The sequence below is a fragment of the Wyeomyia smithii genome, chromosome 2 (assembly GCF_029784165.1).
Source record: "Wyeomyia smithii strain HCP4-BCI-WySm-NY-G18 chromosome 2, ASM2978416v1, whole genome shotgun sequence".
Taxonomy (NCBI): Eukaryota; Metazoa; Arthropoda; class Insecta; order Diptera; family Culicidae; genus Wyeomyia; species Wyeomyia smithii.
In genome coordinates, this window is record NC_073695.1 from 67,414,367 (window position 1) to 67,435,446 (window position 21,080).

General features: G+C 38.7%; 1 protein-coding gene across 6 annotated transcripts in view; it reads right to left on the minus strand.

The window, feature by feature from the left end:
• Positions 1-21,080, minus strand: part of LOC129725728 (trichohyalin) — a 100,421-nt gene that overhangs the window by 60,789 nt on the left and 18,552 nt on the right. Inside the window, exons 1-2 of one of the 6 annotated variants that reach the window (XM_055681861.1) lie at positions 12,563-12,698; positions 6,788-7,338 (exon numbers count right to left, since the gene is read on the minus strand). In XM_055681861.1, the coding sequence (XP_055537836.1) occupies positions 6,788-7,338; position 12,563 (552 nt within the window). In that variant the 5' untranslated portion in view covers positions 12,564-12,698. Of the gene's footprint in view, positions 1-6,787; positions 7,339-11,267; positions 11,480-11,511; positions 11,671-11,730; positions 12,157-12,562; positions 12,699-21,080 lie in introns of those variants that run through there. The other 5 variants (XM_055681859.1, XM_055681856.1, XM_055681857.1 and 2 more) reach the window with 5 other exon arrangements.

Sequence of the window (21,080 nt, forward strand, 5' to 3'; positions counted from 1 at the left end):
TTAGTCAAATGTTACTAGCGCGTTTACTTGAAGTTTTTCAAATACCCCAAAAATTATTAGTTATGGTCAAAACTGTGTTTTTTACCTTAGCTCACATTTTTATGTTTAATTCAGTTATTTTCAACCAATTTTTTTATATTTTGGCTATTTTGGAAAGGCGAAAAACAGAACTCTTGAAACATATAAATATGTTTAAAGAGTTTACCTATATGTGATGAATAGTTTTAAAATAAATAAGATGGTTTATGATATTTTCAAATTTTTCCAAATTTAGTCCAAAGGTAGATCTACCTCTACAAACCTATTAGAATTTGTGAACTTTTCTTTAGGGACGATGGACAGGAATAACTTCATTGAAACTTTATACACTGACTTTAGTAAGGCGTTCGATGGAGTTGATATTCAGCTGTTGCTTTTTAAGCTTAAACGTATGGGATTAAGAGCGACACTGCTTACATGGATCGAATCGTACCTGACGAATAGAACGCAGTTTGTTCGTTTTAAAGGTAAAACTTCGACAGCAATTAAAGTCACTTCTGGTGTTCCACATGTTTGTCGACGATGTCAATCTTGTATTAAAATGCGCCAAAGTACTCATCTATGCAGACGACATGAAATTGTACATGGAGATACGTAACAGCGTAGATCTGCAACATTTTCAGGATGAAATCAACGTTTTCTTCAATTGGTGTACCAAAAGCCTACTGGATCTTAATATTAAAAAATGCCACATTATATCCTACTAGAAAAAACACACCAATCATGATTTCAGTTTCACTTTAGGAAATCAGTCGATTCAAAGGAGTTACAAGTTTAGAGACCTAGGCGTAATACTTGACTCAAAACTAACATTTGTGGAACACTGTAATACAATGATCAATAAAGCTTTCAGTATGTTAGGATTCATCAAAAGGTTCAGCTACAATTTTAAAGACCCCTATACCATTAAAACACTTCATGTTTCGTATGTAAGATCTGTTCTCAAATATTGTAGTGTAGTTTGGAGCCCATATCTACGGAGACCGCACATGTAGCAAGAATAGAGTCAGTTCAAAAACAGTTTTTGTTGTATGCACTCAGGAAGCTAGGTTGGAGCTCTCTGATCCTCCCATGATATGAATCACGGTGCATGCTAATTAACATTGAAACGCTTGTAAAACGAAGAGAAATCGCTAAGGTCTCTTTTATCAACGATATAATCTCTCATCGTGTGAAATCAGAAAACCTACTAGAAAACTTGATCTTTATGTACTCTCACGCATACTTAGAACCAGAAGTTTGTTTCAAGTGGCTCCTCAACGAACAATGTATGCAACTAATAGACCTATGAACCAAATGATGAACACATATAATCAATATTGTGTACACATTGACGTAACTATGGCCAGGGCAGCAATAAGAAAAACTTTGAACAGAAGACAAAATCAACAATTTTATTATATATGTAAGTAAAACTGTATGTAGTCTACCCTGATTGACGAAACAAATAAATAAATCTAAATAAATAAATAAATATCAGATTCCCACTGTCAGAGATAGAACAGAGATGCGATCAGTATCATATCAGATAATACATTAAGCAATGCGGACAAATTTAATATTTATTCTGAAGAGTAATATTTGCTTGTTCATTTATTACACTTCATCCAAAATTCCACAGTAGCGGTAGTGGCATCAGCAGCGGTAGATTTTTTTTGTGTTAGCTTTCGGCTAAAATTATTTTATTATCGAACGATGGAATGGACGGTCCCTCCGGTGACCGCAAGGCCAACGTAGAATTACGAAGAGCTGCTCGTTGCAACACTTGCATTGTTGCATTCGGGAGTGATCGCGACTTTTTTGAATACTACATGTTAAGATTACGATAGACTATCTTTTTAATGGTAATAACTTTCATCCAGCATTATTTGTTAGTGTACAGGGCGCTCAATAAGTTCAATTATTCATCGTTGTGGAGATGCGCACCATGTGCTTTCTTTGTATTAATATTGGTGTCAGCCTTAACATCATATATAGGCTAACCGACGCGCATGGTGTCGACTTTTTTTTATTCTCGCTTATTTTCCGTCGGTCTAGTTCCGCCACTATTGTTGTGCCAATTACCGACACCCGGGAAGGCGACTCCACCCAGGGCTCTAACTTATGACCTGTTTACTAACGGACCGGCGCCAACGGCTTTACTTCCTCATGCGATGGAAGGCGTGATCCTAGAGATTTTTCGCCCCAGGAAATCTCCCGGTGTCGGCTAGGATTGAACCTAGACCAATTAGGTTGGTTGTGAGTGGATTACGCCACCTTACAACCATCGACACCTATGTCGGTGTTGGGATTCGAACCCAGGCGTCAAGCGTGGGATCAGGAGTTTGTGTTTTCATATGAGAAACTCTTTGTTTTGCAACAGCCGCACAATGTTCAAAATGATCAGATGAAAGGTTGATGTTCTGGAGAAGGTCGTGGTTCCGGCACTTCGGGACCTCTAAAGAATCATTGCGTCCTTCAACGGTGCGCCGGTCCACACAGCAAATATCGTCCAACATTCCCGACACACATTTGATTAATTTTCTCGATGAGACTTTGTGACCTCCCAGCTCCTCGGAAGTTAATCCCCTGGATTTTTATGTATAGTCGCACATGCTGGCCAAGCAGAGCGAACATAAAGTAAGCACTATGGACCAATTTGAAAAGCTTATTTCCAAGATCTGGGACGAGATGTTGAGATGTCTTCATACAGCACAGAGAAGGTGTGCTCCCAATTAATATGTCGTAAAGGTTCTCAATACACACTGCATAATTTTACTTTTCACATTTTTCATGTGTATTCGAACTTATTGAGCACCCTGTTAACCTCTGGAAATAATAATGTGGACCTGGAAAGATTTGAAATGACAACTGGGGTTGATTTACGGCCTTTTAATATCATTTCGGCTCCGGCAATCATATACGCTGGTATTTAGCCATCTTTGGCTGTCTTCCAAGAACATTATTTCCAGAGAGTTATTATATTAGAGTTAGATTAGAGTTGTTGTCAAGAAATATAACAAATAACTTTACATAGTTCTACGACAACCTTGCGGTTGTGGCTTTGCATACATCCCTTCTGTTTTTATTTTTGAATATTTATCTGTACTAGAATTTCAAAGAGCTGAAATTTTTTATACAAGGTGTCACCGTGAAAATGATACGCTCATTTGAGTACCGACCGATGCAAACTTTGCCCTACCCTGTTAATCAGCTGTTTTGATTACGACACATGTTTGTAGTTCACTTGTAAGAGATAAAGCCAGTGTTTCAGTAAGAACCTTTAAAAACATCATCTCATCTCCTTATTCATCTGTTCTACTATTATGGCATAGCTGAAGTGTATTACTTTCAAGGTGATACCCTGTAAATCGATAAATCTGAATAACGATAAGAAATAAAAAAAGTTGCCAAAGAAAACTTTTTAAGAAACTGTTTGAGCTTTTATTTAAAAATATTGAAAAATTGAATTTAAAACCTTACACTGAAAGAAAATTTTTTTATTCCAAAAACTAAAAGCAATTTTGTAAAAATCGGTTCAGATAGATCAATTTATTAAACTAACCTCAACCTTTTTCAAATGTTATTACAGATAAAATTTCGAGAAAAAATCCAAGTTGCCCACACTCACATAGTTTCATTGAATTCTGAGAGACTGATACCGTCGTCTGACGTGCAACAAAGCTTGTGCAGCTGTACTCTCTTTATTTAGCTTTTTTTGAAATGAATAGAAAGGTAATAGTCTTCTGTAAAATGTCACTCAAAGTATCCTGTTGCCACCATTTTCACATTTTCCAAGACAAATTCTTTCTTATGATGCCAGTTTTGCCACTTGTTTGTCCCAACCAACTTGCCCTCTCTCAAAGAAAAAACATGTCGCGTCTTGTTATGATTGTGGTTTGCTATATAGAATAGACAGACAGTCGTTTAATGTTTAAACTCTCAAATTGATAGAAATAGATAATTGCAATTCATTTAACATAAAACAATGATTTAAAATGTCATAGGGTCTAATAAATGAAACTGTCCACAAACAAGTTTTATTTGGTTTTAACAACAAGGCAACAATTGATACGGCATAAAATTGTTTAAATCATCAAATTTTATTTCAGAAATTTCTCCATAGCTTTAGTGAAACTGAAAGTTTGAAGTATCAAATTTTATTTTGTATAATTTTCGCAGTAATCAAACTAGCGAAATTCCAAGCAGAACAATGGTACAGTTTTTAAGAAAATAGTGAATCAATTTCACATGTTCAATGGATTTTAAGAGGTTTGTTTAAGTTTGGGCGTATTGCATCAAGATGTGCCACATATGATGGATTTCACGGCCAACTCGGTTTAAGAAATCTATTATCAACATTTGAAAAGGACTTGAGTTTTCAATTCTTTTAGAGACAAGTTGTAAAAGAAAAAAACATAAATTAGAGAAATTTTTAACAGATGCTTTGAATTAGATATATTTTCCCTTAAAATTGAAAAATGCCAAAGTCATTCCAATTTTAAAACCTGAAAAAAATCCAGCTGAAGCATCAAGTTATCGTCCAATTAATTTACTCTCTTCTATAAGCAAACTTTTTGAAAGAATGATTCTTAACAGAATGATGACGCATATCAAGGAAAATTCAATTTTTGCAAATGTGCAGTTTGGATCTCGCCACGGGGATTCGACTACTCATCAGTTACTCAGAGTAACTAATATGATTCATACTAATAAATCTGAAGGTTATTCCACTGGAGCTGCTCTTCTAGACATAGAAAATGCATTCGACAGTGTTTGACATAAAGGTTTGATAGCTAAAATGTCCAATTTCCGTTTTCCTCTTTACATCACAAAAATGATACAAAGTTATTTGACAGACCGCACTCTTCAGCTTAACTATTTAAATAGTAAATCTGATAGATTGCCTGTTAGAGCTGGTGTACCTCAAGGAAGTATCTTGAGCCCATCTCTGTTTTGTGACGATACAAGCATTTCCGTAGAAGGAAAAAGCCTTAGTGTCATATGCAGTAGGCTGCAAAAAAGTCTAGATATATTTCCTTCATATTTGAAGAAATGGAAGATTTCTCCTAATGCATCAAAAACTCAATTAATTATTTTTCCTCATAAACCAGGAGTTTCTTTTCTCAAACCCACCAATAATTATGTTGTTAAGATGAACGGTGCAATCTTAAATTGGTCTGACCAGGTTAAATATTTAGGGCTAATTTATGATAAAAATCTCACCTTCAAGGAGCACATTGAGTGCAATAAATATATAAAATGTTTGTATCCTCCTATCAACAGAAATTCAAGACTTTGTATCAAGAATAAATTGTTAATTTACAAACAAATATTTAGACTGGTTGTTGTACAACCAGAAAGAAGATGCTTCAAAGAATTCAGAACAAACTTCTGAAAATGATATTGAAGCGTCCTCGCTGGTTAAGCACGAATGAACTACACAGGCTTACTAATGTGGAAACATAGAAAATATGTCAAACCAAATTATCAATAAGTTCCGACAAAACACGTTGCAATCTCCAATTACAACGATTAGCCCACTTTATAGTCAGTAAGATAAGTGTAAGGATAGATTAAGGTTTAATTTTTAATTCTTTTTTTCTTGACAAGTAGGTTTACAATTTTCCTCAATTATATTCACTTAACTGCGGAAGCAATTACAATCTTTTAAATTGAATTAAAACTTAAAATATATGCAATAGTGTTGATAGTGTGGCAGAACACACAATAAAAATTCTGAAGTAATATTAGTAAATAATTAATTCATCACAAAACAACCCCCTATAAAAAAAACATAAATTAGAGAACCTCCAATAAAAAAATCGATTTGAAAAACATACAATGATTTTACAAAAAAAAGACATTACAGATTTTCGCAGCTCAATTTTTTTTTAATAGAAAATTTAGTTACCTTTAACTTTTCTGAACAATGCACTATTGGCTACTATTGAACACCTACAAGCTATCAGCCCTTTAGACGACTTGTGATGCGAAGTCCGTCATATACAGATTTATTTGATCCTTAATAACATTAAATTTGATTTTGATCCTGAATAACATTAAAGCATTTTTATCTAAAATATACTGGATTTCATAAAAAAAGGTTTTTTCATAATTAACAATATTTTACGAATATTCTTTCGTGTTGTGTATTAGTTTTATCTGTTTCAGAGCCCCCTGTTTGCTAATTTCAACTGTGATTCTGAATTAAAAAATTACGACCATTCGATTCAGCAACTGAGTTTTGCAATGTTTCGTGTTCGATATACAGCTATTATAGAAAATTTACTTGTTTAAGATTTAGTTACACATAAAGTTCAAATTTTAAATGTTGCTAGCCTAATGTAATCGTTATATTTTTACGAAGCAAACGAAGTCGATTATAATGCGCTATTTATGTGTAACGTATTGTAAATCTGCAAGTTTCCCGCTCTTAAAGTAACTGGTTAGTAAATTTGGATGATGTTTAAATGTTTTCTCACAAAGTTTTAGTGAAAGTTTTAACCATTTCAAAGTAATCATACTGAACAAGATTGCAATCGTTTCACAGCAGCTGTATTTTAACTGGCAGAATTTCACATTTTATTGCTTAGTAACATACTTTGCACTTGTTTTTCCAGCTTTAGAACACTGCTTAAACAAATAAAATTTCAAATCCTTCAACCGTCCGAAAACTGATTAGCCAGATACAAGCACCACTTTAGCGAGTAGCTGTTAGTAACTGCTGATGCACAATTCGAAAAGCGAAAATTGGCCGATACCTTACTTCACTTACCTGTTCCTTGGATTTTTTAACTTCCTCCCACAGATAGGTCGGAGGGGGAACGGAGGGCTTTTCAGCGCCATCCCAGTGGTGTTGCAGCGAATCCTCTTGGCCCTCGCTACTGGTTCGCACTGCGGGCTGTTCGAGTTTTGACTCTGTTTCTTTGGACTTCTGCTCAGTGGCGATTTCGTGTCCCAGTGGAACTTGTTCTGCAGGTTTTGGCTCTTTCAGTTCGACTGTTTTTTCTACTTTCGGAACTTCCGTCGGTTCTACATTTTCATTCTCAGCTTCCTCTTCTATTTCTTCCTCTGTTTCGTCTTCTTCTTCCTCTTCTTCTTCTTCAACTTCCTCTTCCACCTCTTCTATCACTTCTTCTTCCTCAACTTCTTCGTCTTCTTCCTCCGCAGGAACAGGAGGTTGTTTGGAAAGATCAGCTTTCGTATCGGGCGCGTTCTGATCTATGTTTTCTTGCTTGGGAGGAGGCTTATCGATCAGTCCCAGCCGTTGTTTTTCCAGTATTGTTTTCTCTTCCTCATTGCCACTTCGTAAAGACACTGATGGTTCGAAAAAGAAATGAGAAATATAATATAAAAGAAACATGGAAATAACAATTGATAAGAGCCTAGAAAAGTGACTGTGATAATAGATGTTACTACTCGCAATGAATTATGAAAATGGTGTGTTACATAATTTACCATATACATACGAACAATAAAATTTTGTTCAAATATAACTTTTTGCTGTAGTAAGGTCAAAAAAAAATTGTGGAGGATTATGTTCCACCGTGACGCACATATCGTTATTTTTTTTGAAGCGATGGAGGCGCTTCGTTTGCCACGGTTAGCAGCTGTTCATATATGTATGGAAGAAGGTGATGCAAACGAAGATCTTTTAAGGCAAAAGTATTGCTAGAACTGAAAACTTTGGATCAGCTTCATCGTATTTTATTCATTTAAAAAAAAAGTTGTAGGTACAAGAGTGCAAGATAATGGGCAGATTTATTTTCTATTCATTTATAATTTTAAATTTGTTTTGAAACCAAAGATAGGGTCGTAGCAAACAAATCAAATTTGACAAAAATAAAAAAAAAAATATAAAATAATATTATATAAAATGGTTAGAAAAAAACAATCTAGAAGGAAATGACATGAATGAAATTTAATGACAATTTAAAAAGAAATCGTCATTCATTAATCGTGAATCGAAGACTTATATATAATAGTATTTTTTTATAAGAACAAAATTGTATTAACAAGATGAATGAAAACTGAAAAGAACATTCAAATTTTTTTTGTAAGATGATGAAAAGTATTTAATATACTTATTGGACATATCACACACTTCTCGTATTGCGAGTTTGTTAAGCGTATTTACCCGTTTTATTATTTTTTTCCTACAATTTTTGTATCTAACGAACAATTTCGATAGTTTTCATAAAGAAATGCATGACTCGTGGCTATCTTTTCGGTCTATACTAGTTCAAAACCATCAAAGGCATTGGAGGATTATAAATTTATGTATATAAAAAATATTTTTAGTGATTTTTCCACGTAGGAAAGCCTTCTGAAGGAGTGTAAAATCCATAACTCCGTCAGTTCTGAACAGCTTGCTTTCATTCTTGGAGCGAATGAATGAAAAATTAACTAAGCGGCCACCAGAATGCAAAAAGTCGTAATTTTATGACGCTAACTTTTGTACAATTGAAAAAATGTAAAGACTTGTTGAAATGTAGATTTCGACCCATGAGGACTGAAAAAATACCACCAGATGGGTAAATGACCAAATGTCATTCAATATTAGTAATTCCGTAACCGGGATGATGCCTAGAGGCTGCCAAATGCCATTTGCAAATCCATGATGGCGACTTTCGGCTGCCGGGAAGTAATCTCGTCCAAAAACTCTCCGATAGGGATATTTTTGGAACCGGAATGATTCCCAGAGATCCTTTTTTAATACAAGAAATGGCTTAAAAGGATCAAATACCAACCGGTATCAGTATCTTTGGAACAGAGACGTTGTTCGGTACCAACTCCAGACGCCATTCCTATTTTCAAGATTGCGACTTCCGGTTTCTGTAAAATAGCCAAAAATTGCTAGCTTAAGCCTTTGCGGATAAGGCGTACGGTGCCCAAAGATTCGATTCGGCTCAGAAGCTACTCAATTTTCCGTTAAGTTCTTTTCGCGAGCTCATCCCCAATAAAACTATCTGCAACCGAGAAAAGTTACTTACACTAGTGCAAACGATCATACCTTCTATGATTCGAAGCTGTTTAATACATTGAAAGTACGCTAGAATATCAATTCTGTGCCTACACATTCGTTATCGAGCTTTCAATTTTATTCAAAAGTTGCTATAATTTCGCGGTTTTGCAACATCCACTTTTTGCGTGAAGTCTCCAGGACCAGATGTCATTTTACCCATCTCCTTACAAAAATTCGATGGCTTCCACGCAAACTTCCCTACAGATTAAATCCCACACACCCTCTTAAATTGATGGAAAAAAAATGTAGCTGGTTTATCCGCAATGAGTTTCTCACCATTATATAAAGATCAGCTTGCTTCCCAACCCAATAAATCGACGAAAATTGCTCTTTATGTCATAGTGACTCCTATCGGTGTTATGAGAAATTTCTTGAATCTGGAGGCGCTTCTGATAACACAGTGCAACAAATATTTACTTTTTTTCTGCCTTGGCTTCTATATATGTTTTTGCCTTTCTCCTAGAAAGGTATAGCAATCACTGCAAAAACTAAAAGTATATCAGTGCTCAAAAGGGCCGAATGTCGTATATCACTCGACTCAGTTCGACGAGCTGAGCATTTTCTGTATGTGTGTTTGTAACGCTCTCCCAATCTCACTTGATTTTCTCAGAGATGACTGAACCGATTTCAATGAAATTAATTGCAAATGAAAGGTCTAGTTGCCCCATAAGACCCTATTGAATTTTATTGTAATCGGATTTGTAGTTTAGAGGTTATGTATCAAAATGTAAAAATCACGAAACATCAATATCTCAGAAACTACACAACCGATTTGAACAAAATTAATTTCAAATGGACGGGCTACCTAAAAACCCCTTAACTTTTGAATTTTATGAAAAGCGAATTCTCAGCAAAATCCAATGGCTGAGAATTTTTTCGCTGAGAATTCAGTAATTTTCTTTTAAAAGATAAATTATATGCTCGATAAGTTTTGATAACTAAAGAAATTTATATTAAATATTTACAGAATATTCAAAAGTCTCACGTCCTCCTCTTGCAGATTTTGTTGAACCGCGTCCATTTTACTTTGAGGTGCATTTTTCCGCTTAGTGCTTGTTTGCACCCGAGGCGTTTGCACGATTTTAAACTACACTTCTCCAGTTCCTGTCACTCCACAAGAATCTCTATTGCTCTTTTTAAACATCTGTAGTTAATACAAATTATAGCAGTACGTAACACGTTTGCACAAATTCGTACATGGAACGACAGCTGACTGGCAATGAGAAAAATTTGTGCCGAGATATCAGTAATGTTTTGCTGACCTCGGCATTAACAGTGTTTAACGATAAATTCGGCGAAAAATTCAAACGAGATTCGTCAAGCTTAGTTTTTCTGGCGACGTCTCGGCAAAGTAATCAGACGTTTTTCGGTAACCGGCTTCCTTTTGCTGAAATATCGGTTTTGTTGGTTCCCAAGTGGCCAAGTGAACTCCGTTTTTTTTTTAGTCGAGCTCGAGATCCAGTTTTTAGTGTGTATAACTATTTTTTATTTTCAAGTCAACAAAATTATGTGTAATAAAAAGACCAATCCAATTGCACAAAGTAATCAATATAAACCACAAGAAATACCTAGCGCACAGCTTTTCTAACTCAAATATCTTCTAAGTGGAAGCGTGAATAGGTCATACTTAATAATAAAATTCATTTATTAAATATGGATTTTCACTACGAGCGTTCTAACGTCTTGCTAAAATTAAATTCTCACATCTTGGTCTTGAAAACTACCCTCCAACTTTTCAATTTAAATTTTGTTTTTGTGCATAGGTCGATTTATTATCCGCAAAAAAGTAGCAAATTCTGAGACGCATAATATGAAAACAAAAGAAAAACAAAATTCATTCTATAGACAAAAAATAAATAAGTATGTAATCATCCATTATTTCCAGCATAAACAATATGATAAAACAATTTAGGTAACTTCAATTTACGATGTATGTAAGGAAACATTCATGTCGTAATTGTTTGCACACTGATATGAAATCTATTCCGTAGCTCACTCCAATGCTGAATATCAACATTAATTTGGCACTACCTGTAATGGCTATTCAAACAAATCAAACTTATCAGCACTATAGGCGAAACCAGGTGTACATGAACGAAATGCCATGCTAACGATATCGGAATTTTATATTACATAAAACAATTTAGTTCAAAATCAGATGAGAAACCATACGGATGAGCGTCTAATTCGAATCATTCATTGCTATATACACAACACATACTACTCTCATCATCACTAAACACTTTCATCAAGGGGGTCCTATTTTTACTAATCATTATTCGGATTTCACATCTCTACCGGGCACCACCCCGGCCGCTCTGCATTGCGTTGATTAAAAAATGCAGACATCGCAGCCACCCGGCTTTCGGCTACATTCACAAATCGGCGCCATACCGGATGTGTTCAATGTAATGATTTATAAATAGTTGAACTTTTTTGCTCCAAACCGCAAATTACTATTTTACCATTACGCTTTCGGAACAGTCGAAACACACGGTGCCTAATGTTTGGAGTCATTTTGCCTTGGATACATGAATAAAAGTCTAGCACTGGTAGCACAGCTTCTGCGGACTATTTTTTCCCTCTCTGAAAACTGCAAGATAAACTAGAGTGCATCTGTGGACTGCTTTCTGCTTCCAGCAACGGCAGATGGAAATGCAGTTTGCGCATGTTTCCAAAATTACCGTAGTTTGCCATCACAGCAAAGAAGACGACGATCATTCTCATGCTCCTCTCGCGTAGCTACAGTGATATCACCAGGGAAACCATTCGCTCCAGTAGGCTCTCTATTTGCGTCTGATGATGTGCTAGTACACTAGGGTTAGTATGTATATATTTTTAAACAATCCGATCAACCAAAACTACTTTTAAATAAAATTATTATCACATCGATTACGTTAATATAATACAAGTTATCGAGTTAACATCCGACAGGGGCGGGATGGTTTCTGTTCTGTTTACATGTTGATAACACTTTTTAGGCCGCGATCTTCTGGGTTTTACGCAACAGATCCGACCGAAATGCTAATTGTGTGGTATGACGCGAAAGGCAGCGCGCGCTCTCGGGTGTGCGGTTGAACTTGAAAAACACCGATCTGCTACTGGCGGTTCAGCACGTCCCACTAGGCCCATATTGAGCAACGAAACCAAGCCAAGCATAAATCGCTAAATGAGCAGCGCAAATAATTTGAAATAAATTTGAAAAGCATTCCTATTTACTGAACAGTCGGCGAAGTTTTGAGGAATGCTGCACAGTGACGATACGATAATTTTCATGACAGTAAGAGATGAGTAAAATCTTGCTAATTTACTGTGTTACTAACCATTGATGGACCCAAAATAGAACCAGTTGCCCTATTCTGTTGGCTCATTTGAGTGCGATTATTACCGCTTGTGTCTGGCCTGTCGGGCGGCTCGTCTGAGACTCTCGTTATGCAACGTATTTTTATTAATAGAATATTTCGGAACTGTCCGCATTTCGCTAAACATAAGGTGTACTCATTCCGGATTACTCACTTGTTTCCACAGCTTGATGGTGACCATACTGGACTACACTATCGGAAGGTGTTCGATCGATATTGAATAGGTAGAGAGCTATAACTTTTCTGTGACGTGCTTACCGCCTTGCCGTCCAACACGCCGAAGCGGCACACGTGACTCACTAATCAATTCGTGTCGTTACTACACAGGCCTAGAGGTTGGTGGTAATTTGCACCTTGTAAACGATGGTAATGATAGTGATGTACACTTTTTTCGACATTTGTAGTATTGTCTATCTTCCCGATCGGTACAATCTGCAACAGTTTACTGATTAGTTTCTGAATCGGTTGTCGTCTTGGTCGATGCTCTTTCTCAGTGCAATCAAGCGAAAAGTTGTTTGGATTTAATGAACCGTTTAGTTTATTGCAATACAAAACCAGTAGACTTTAGCGATGCGCTTGGATGTCGATTTGATGCATTTCAATCTTTGTCAAAGCTTCTTTCTTCTTTTGTTGATTTCAATATGTAATATTGTTTTCAATAGGATTGTCGGATGGTATTGCCATTTGATGATGCCATCATGTGATACAAATTAATTGCATTGGAACTTTGATGATGCGTTGACTACCACACAAAATTGTGTTTTCTAAACTTTTTCATGTGAGGACATCGTTTTTGATTCGTTCAGTTAAAATCTGACGAAAAAAATGTTTAACATGGTTGAGACAGTAGATTTCAACAGATTTTTCTAATCTTTTCATTTTGATCTTTATTCAAGTGGTTTGATTATACAGTGCAACAAAAATTTACTTTTTCTTCTGCGTTGGTTACTATGTATGACTTTTCCATGTATTTTGACGCAAAAACGAATTTCCCCGAGTTTGAATACATTTCACCTTAAGGGGCAACAGTGGCGCCAATTTGAATTTTTGAGAAATCGGAAGTTCTCGATGTTTTTCCGACGCCATTTTGTTTTGAAGCCAAATATCAAAATTCTAAGAGTTTGTCCACATATTAACATTTTCTTCCCCATCTTAAATCGGACAAACTCTGAGCTCAACATGGTGATTCTACGAAAACGGTGCTTTACAAAGCGATATAATATCCAGTATATATGAGCATTAATGGTAATGCGCTAATATCTAAAAGTGGTAGTTAAAATCTGTCTTAAAATTGAGTGAAAAAGTCTCGGAAATCGATTGGTAAGTATCTGATCTACGTAAAATGTTAGCAACATGTCAATTATGCCCCAATTCCCCTACAATTCTAAAATAGGTTTATCTCGACGTTAGATTAACTTATTTGAAATCTGTTTAATGTAATATCAAGAGTGTAAGCGATACTCAAAGTTACAATCAGAATTTGCCTTCACATGATCCGTGAAAAATTGTTGCACTGTGTTATTCATGAAATTCATTCGAAATTTACATTGTTTGTTCTGCCACAAAGGCACAGTGGTCCAATAAGGCAAAAAGTGGAACTTAATTCCATAGCGCCCTTCATCTTCATCCTTGCTTAAAAGTGTCTTCGGAACAATTGTTTGCATGAATGACCCGCACAATCGCAAATTGTCAAAAAAGTTTACTATACTAAAAATAAGAAAAAAACTTTTTCGTGTTAAGAGATAGAAGAATAGTTTATTCAGCAAAATTGTAGAAAATTTAAAAATATTAAACTTTGTTGAACAAATGTTGAACATGGAACTTACTTAAAAGTTAATTTTTTTGTACTTAACTTTTGTTAGTTTCATTTTACACGAAAGTGTTGTTCAGAAGAATTATTTGGGCACAAAAAACAGACATTTTTGCCAAAAATCATATATCTCGAGGACTTTTCCTTACAAAGTTATATCATATTTTAGCTTATTTTTTCGATAACTTCAAGAACGTATAGGTTAAAAAGGGGCAGGTGGAGTCATGATGTCAATACTTTTTCATTTGTCCCAATTCACTCATATTAGAGTACGGCGACTATACGATACAGTAGGTTTTCATATATTAAAAATACTATCTTTTAGTGTTAAGAGATAGAGGAATGGTTTATTCGGCAAAGTTTTTGAACGTGAAAAAGTATGAAACTTTGCTGAACGATTGAAAATCCTATCTTTTTTCGGTACAGAGTTACAGAGTATTTTCTGTAAAAGTTACTTAAAAGTTAATTTTTTGCACTTAACATTTTACAAGAAAACGTTATTTTAGAGAAGCATTTGGACATACAAAACACACGTTTTTGTTGAAGGCCACACATCTCCAGGACTTTTCCTTACAAAGTTATAGCAAATTTTAGCTTATTTTTTCGATAACTTTAGGATCGTATATAGTAAAAAGGGGCAAGTAGAATCATGATGTCAATACTTTTTCTCGAAGTTTAGCTCGAGTGCTCAAAACTGTTAAAAGTTCCATCCGTCCCAATCCACCTAATCTTTTTTCTATACGTCTATACGAAATCTTCACACAGCACTGTACACTATCCATCGTGGCCTTGATCAGTCTTGTTAGTTTCGCAGGGTAACCATTTTCCTCCATGATTTTCCATAGCTCTTCACGGTCGATAGTATCGTAGGTGGCCTTGAATCGATGAATAGTTGGTGCATGGGGACTTGGTATTCTCGAGAGTTTTTTTTTTTTTTTTTTTTGGAGATTAAAAATCTCTAGGGTATTTTTACCCGATACCTGTACCCGACGGGTTCGGGTCGGGTTTCGGGTAACGCCAAAAAATATTTTTCGGGTTCGGGTCGGGTACGGGTAATTTAAAAACCAAGGCTTCGGGTTCGGGTCGGGTACGGGTTTGAAAAATTCTCAGCTGGTCGGGTACGGGTCGGGTACGGGTAATTCGATTTTCGTGCATTATGAGAATTTAATTTTTAACTTTTCTAGCCTAGGTGTTTTAGCATAGTCTTGGTCTGCGAGGGAGAAACGGATACGACGCATCACAAAGTTGTATCGGTAACGGTATCAGTGATTTCTATAGCAAAATGATTGCATTTTTCTTGACCGTGGACTTATTCGAAAAATACTTATTATGAAACTATAACTCCATCACAAGTAAAGCAAATAGTATGCTGGGCTTTGCTAAGCGGTTCAGCCACAATTTAAAGACCCGTACACTATCAAACTATTGTATATTACATATGTTAGACCTATTGTAGAATATTGTAATCTCATATGGATCAGTCCAAAAACAATTCCCTCTTTACGCGATTCGCAACTTGAATTGGACTGCATTCCCTCTGCCATCATATGAAGCACGTTGCATGCTCATTAATCTGCAAACACTTAAGCAACGCCGCGAATTTGCAATGCTATTCTTCGTCAATGAGATTATTTCAAATCGTATAGACTCATCTGCATTATTATCACAACTCAGCTTTAATACACCTTCACAGCAGAACTAATTATGCAAAAAATGGTCCCATAAATCGAATGATGTGTCAGTATAAACTACATTGTAAAACCATTGGCATAACAATATCAAAAAAAAAAAAAACAAATTAAAAACTGTCTGAAATACACTAGAAATATCGTATCGTAACAAGAACATTGTAAACACTATAAATAATAACTTTAATGAAATGTTTATGTAGTCTACATTTGCTTGACGAAATAAATATACAATTAAACATAAAAAAATAACATCCACACAAGCAATGAAATTAACAATATTTTCTGAAACATAATATTTCTGTCCTTTGGTAAGCTACGAGTTTTGAAAGTTTGCCGATTTTTTTAAAAGCATTATTACTCAGGTATCAAAAAAAAAGTCGTTTGGTTACAGTTTCGAACTAAACACTTCATCACGGTTGAGTCACCTGATTGCTACGATGTGCACATAAAACTCGTCGCTTAATTTAAACTCTACCAGACATGCATTTTTCACCATTCTTCGTGTTGTGTTAGTAGAGTGAATTGACAAAATAGAAATTTTCAGTAGCTTATATGAATCATACGTATGCATACAAAATAAATAATTGAAATCCCTGATTAATTTTAATATGAGGTAACTAACGGAACCCAAATTCTCCGTACACAGTTATCAATAGATATTTTGCTGCGTGATAAAAATGATCAAATTTTTCAACATCAGACGAGCGGACGTACTCAGTGACAGATGCTACGCTGGATTCTGGGAGCGCCAAAATACATCGCCTGGAACTCTGGTTCATTAACATTCGTTCACATGAACACTCGGGTCTAGTCCAACTCCGGCCATCATCTCGAGAAACCACATATGACAATCAGTGCATAAAATATGCGAGGTAATCAGGTATTTAGAAAAATAAAATAAAATAAAAATCCAGGACGAGTCGGGTACGGGTCGAGTACCGGCAATTTCGGGGTATTTTTCTTTCGGGTACGGGTCGGGTAAGGGTAGTTGAAAACAAAATTTTTCGGGTTCGGGTCGGCTACGGGTATTTCAAACAAACCCAACTTCGGGTTCGGATCGGGTACGGGTTTCAAAATTCTCGTTGAGTCGGGTACGGGTCGGGTACGGGTAACAAATTTCCCATACCCGACCATCTCTAGTATTCGCGACACTTTTGGAGGATCTGCCGCAGTGTGAAGATTTGGTCCGTTGTCGATCGCCCACTCACAAAACCGGCTTGATAACTTCCAGCAAACCTCCCTGCTATCGGCGAGAGACGGCGAAAGACGATCTGGGAGAGCACTTTGTAGGCTGCGTTGAGAATCGTGATCGCTCGATAGTTCTCACATTCCAACTTGTCGCCCTTCTTGTATATTGGGCATATTACTCCCTCCTTCCACTCCTCCGGTAGCTGTTCTGTATCCCAGATCCTGGCTATCAGCTGGTGCAGACAAGAAGCCAACCTATCCGAGCCCAGTTTGATAAGCTGTTCTTGAGCTGCTTGATGGCAACCTTAACTTCACCTATTAGGGGTCGGAATGTCTCCCTCATCCGCTGTGCTGACAAAGTCGTTCCTCCTGCCGTCTTGGTCATCTGCCTCTGCGCCAATCAGGTGTTCATTGTAGTGCTGCTTCCACCTGTCGATCACCTCACGTTCATCCGTCAAGATTCCTCCACCTTTATTCCGACACGTTTCGGCTCGCGGCACAAAGCAGACGCGGGATGCGCTCAGTTTCTTGTAGAACTTACGTGCTTCTTGATAACGATACAGATGTTCCATTTCCTCATACTCCATCTCTTCCAGACGGTACTTTTTGTCCCGGAACAGATGGATCTGCTTCAGTTTATATCGCATCACGTTTTGACGGGTCCCTTGCTGCAGCATCAATGCCCGCGCTGCACTCTTCTCGTCTAGAATCGTCTGACACTCCTCGTCAAACCAGCCGTTACGTCGATTCCTCTCGACGAACCCTATGGCACCTTCCGCTGTGCTGTTAACGGCTTACTTACCTTACCAGTCAGCTCTAGGCCGAAGTGTCCCTTGCTGTTCGAAGAAGTCGTCTCCATTCAACTCGGTCCATGACTGCAGCTCACCAGCCATGTCGTCTGCGGAGGCCCCGCAGGTCGTCTTCCACTTGATCGAGCCACCTTGCTCGCTGCGTGCCCCGTCGCCTTGTTCCAGTCGGGTTGTTATCAAGAACCATTTTCACCGGGTTGTCGTCCGACATCCTAAAGACATGCCCAGCCTACCGTAGTCTCCCGATTTTCGCCGTTTGAACGATGAGTGGTTCTCCCAGCAGCTGATGCAACTCGTGGTTCATCCGCCTCCGTCATGATCCATCTTCCATCAGCACTCCACCATAGATGGTACGCAACACCTTTCGATCGAAAACCCCAAGGGCGCGTGGGTCCTCCACGAGCATAGTCCAGGTTTCGTGGCCATAGAGGACTACCGGTCTGATCAGTGTTTTGTGGATGGTTAACTTCGTGCGGCGGCGGATTTTATTCGAGCGGAGCGTCCTCCGGAGTCCAAAGTAGGCACGATTTCCTGCCATAAGGCGTCGACGAATTTCTCTGCTGGTGTCGTTGTCAGCAGTCACCAGTGAGCCCAGGTACACGAACTCGTCTAAAACCTCGATTTCATCACCGCTAATATGAATTCGTGGCGGGAGGTTAACACTGTCTTCTCTGGAACCTCTTCCTCTCATGTACTTGGTCTTCGAAGCGTTTCTGGCCAGTCCAATTCGTCCGGCTTCAGCCTTCAGTCTGATGTACGTCTCCGTCATCTTTTCAAGGGTTCGTGCTACAATATCAATGTCATCGGCGAAGCCAAAGAGCTGAACAGACCTTCTAAAAATCGTGCCACTCGTGTCGATACCAGCCCTACGTATCACACCTTCCAAAGCGATGCTGAATAGTAAGCACGATAATCCATCACCTTACCGTAACCCTCTTCGAGATTCGAAGGGACTCGAGAGTGTCCCCGAAACTCGAACTACGCACATCACCCGATCCATCGTCGACTTGACCAACCGTGTCAGTTTATCCGGAAAGCCGCAATCGTGCATAATCTGCCATAGCTGGTCTCGAACGATTGTGTCGTATGCCGATTTAAAATCGATGAACAAGTGATGTGTGGGCACGTTATACTCACGGCACTTCTGTAGGACCTGCCGTACCGCAAATATTTGGTCCGTGGTGGCGCGGGCACCCATAAATCCCGCTTGGTATTGCCCCACGAATTCCCTTGCAAACGGTGATAGTCGACGGCACAGAATTTGAGAGAGTACCTTGTAGGCGGCGTTCAGCAACGTGATTGCACGGTAGTTGCAGCAATCCAACTTGTCGCCTTTTTTGTAGATGGGGCACACTGTACCTTCCATCCACTCCTCCGGTACTACCTCCTCCTCCCAAATCTTGGCAATAACCCAGTGTAGCGCCTTAGCCAGTGATTCACCACCGTGTTTTAACAGCTCGCTGGGGAGTTGGTCAGCTCCAGCAGCTTTATTGTTTTTCAGCCGGCCGATCTCCTCTCTAACCTCCTGGAGGTCAGGGGCTAGGATTCTGTCGTCATCTGCGCGTACACCGAGATCTACTACCACTCCGTCGTCGTCCTCTGCTACATCGCCATTAAGGTGCTCATCGTAGTACTGCTTCCACCTGTCAATCACCTCACACTTGTTCGTGAGAAGGTTGCCGCCCAGGTCCCTGCACATGTCGGCTTGTGGCACATAGCCTTTGCGGGAACAGTTCAGCTTCTCGTAGAACTTTCGTGTGTCATTCGCACAGTACAGTTCCTCCATCGCCTCGCGATCTCGATCTTCTTCCTGGCGCTTCTTCTTCCGTAATACCGAGTTTTGCCTGTTCCGTGCGCGTCGGTAGCGCTCCACGTTCGCCCTCGTTTGATGTTGCAGCATTCTCGCTCGTGCTGCATGCTCTGCCACTGCTGCTGCTCTGCCACTAACTGTTTGCACTCGTCGTCAAACCAGTCGTTTCTCCTGTTCGGAGCCATAGTACCAAGCGCCGCTACAGCAGTACTACCTATGGCTGATCGAAAGTCCCTCCAGCCATCTTCAAGAGTAGCTGCGCCAAGCTACTCTTCCGTTGGTAATGCTGCTTCCAGCTGCTGCGTGTACTCCCGTGCAACCTCGGCGTCCCGTAGTTGCCCGATGTTTCGTCGCGGTGGGCGACTTTGACGCGTGTTTCGCACCGTCGAAAGTTTTAAGCGCATGCATACTGCAACAAGGTAATGGTCCAAATCAATATTCGCACTGCGGTAGGTGCGAACGTTGATGACGTCAGAGAAGAATTTACCATCGATTAGAATGTGGTCGATTTGGTTCTCCACTTGTAAGTCAGGTGATCTCCAGGTCGCTTTGTGGATGTCTTTGCGGGGGAAAAAGGTACTTCTGACTACCATACCGCGGGAGGCTGCAAAGTTCACACATCGTTGGCCGTTATCATTTGATGCGGCGTGCAGGCTATTCGGCCCTATCACCGGTCTGTACATTGCCTCCCGTCCTATCTGAGCGTTCAAATAACCGATGACGATCTTAACGTCCCGTCGCGGACAGCTATCATACACCTACTCCAGCTGCGCATAGAACGCTTCTTTCTCATCGTCGGCTCTTCCTTTGTGTGGGCAGTGCACGTTGATAATGCTGTAGTTGAAGAACCGGCCCTTAAATCTCAACATACACATTCTCGCACTGATCGGCTGCCACCCGATCACGCGTTGGCGCATCCTACCCAGCACTATAAAGCACGTTAATGGCTGCTTTTACATTACTCCAGCAGTCCTCTAGAGGGGCTTCGATGAGTTCACCCTCTTCTGGCAGTGCTGCCTCAAGGCTTTGCACGTAATCAGTAACGACTTCGGGGAATTTGAGTCGTTCCAGATCAAACCGTGGCGGGCGACGGTAGCGAATGTTGTTGACAATCGAAAGTCTTTGGCGTATTTTGACCATCAGAAGATAGTGGTGAGAATCGACGTTTGCGCCACGGTAGGTTCGGACGTCGATAATATCCAAAAAGTGCCTTCCTTCAATCAAAACGTGATCGATTTGAGATTCGGTTTGATGTGGTGATCTCCAGGTGTACCGATATGGGAGGGTATTCTGAAAGTAGGCACTACGTATGGCCATGTTCTTAGAGGCGGTGTAGTCAATTAGTTGAAGGCCGTTTTCGTTCG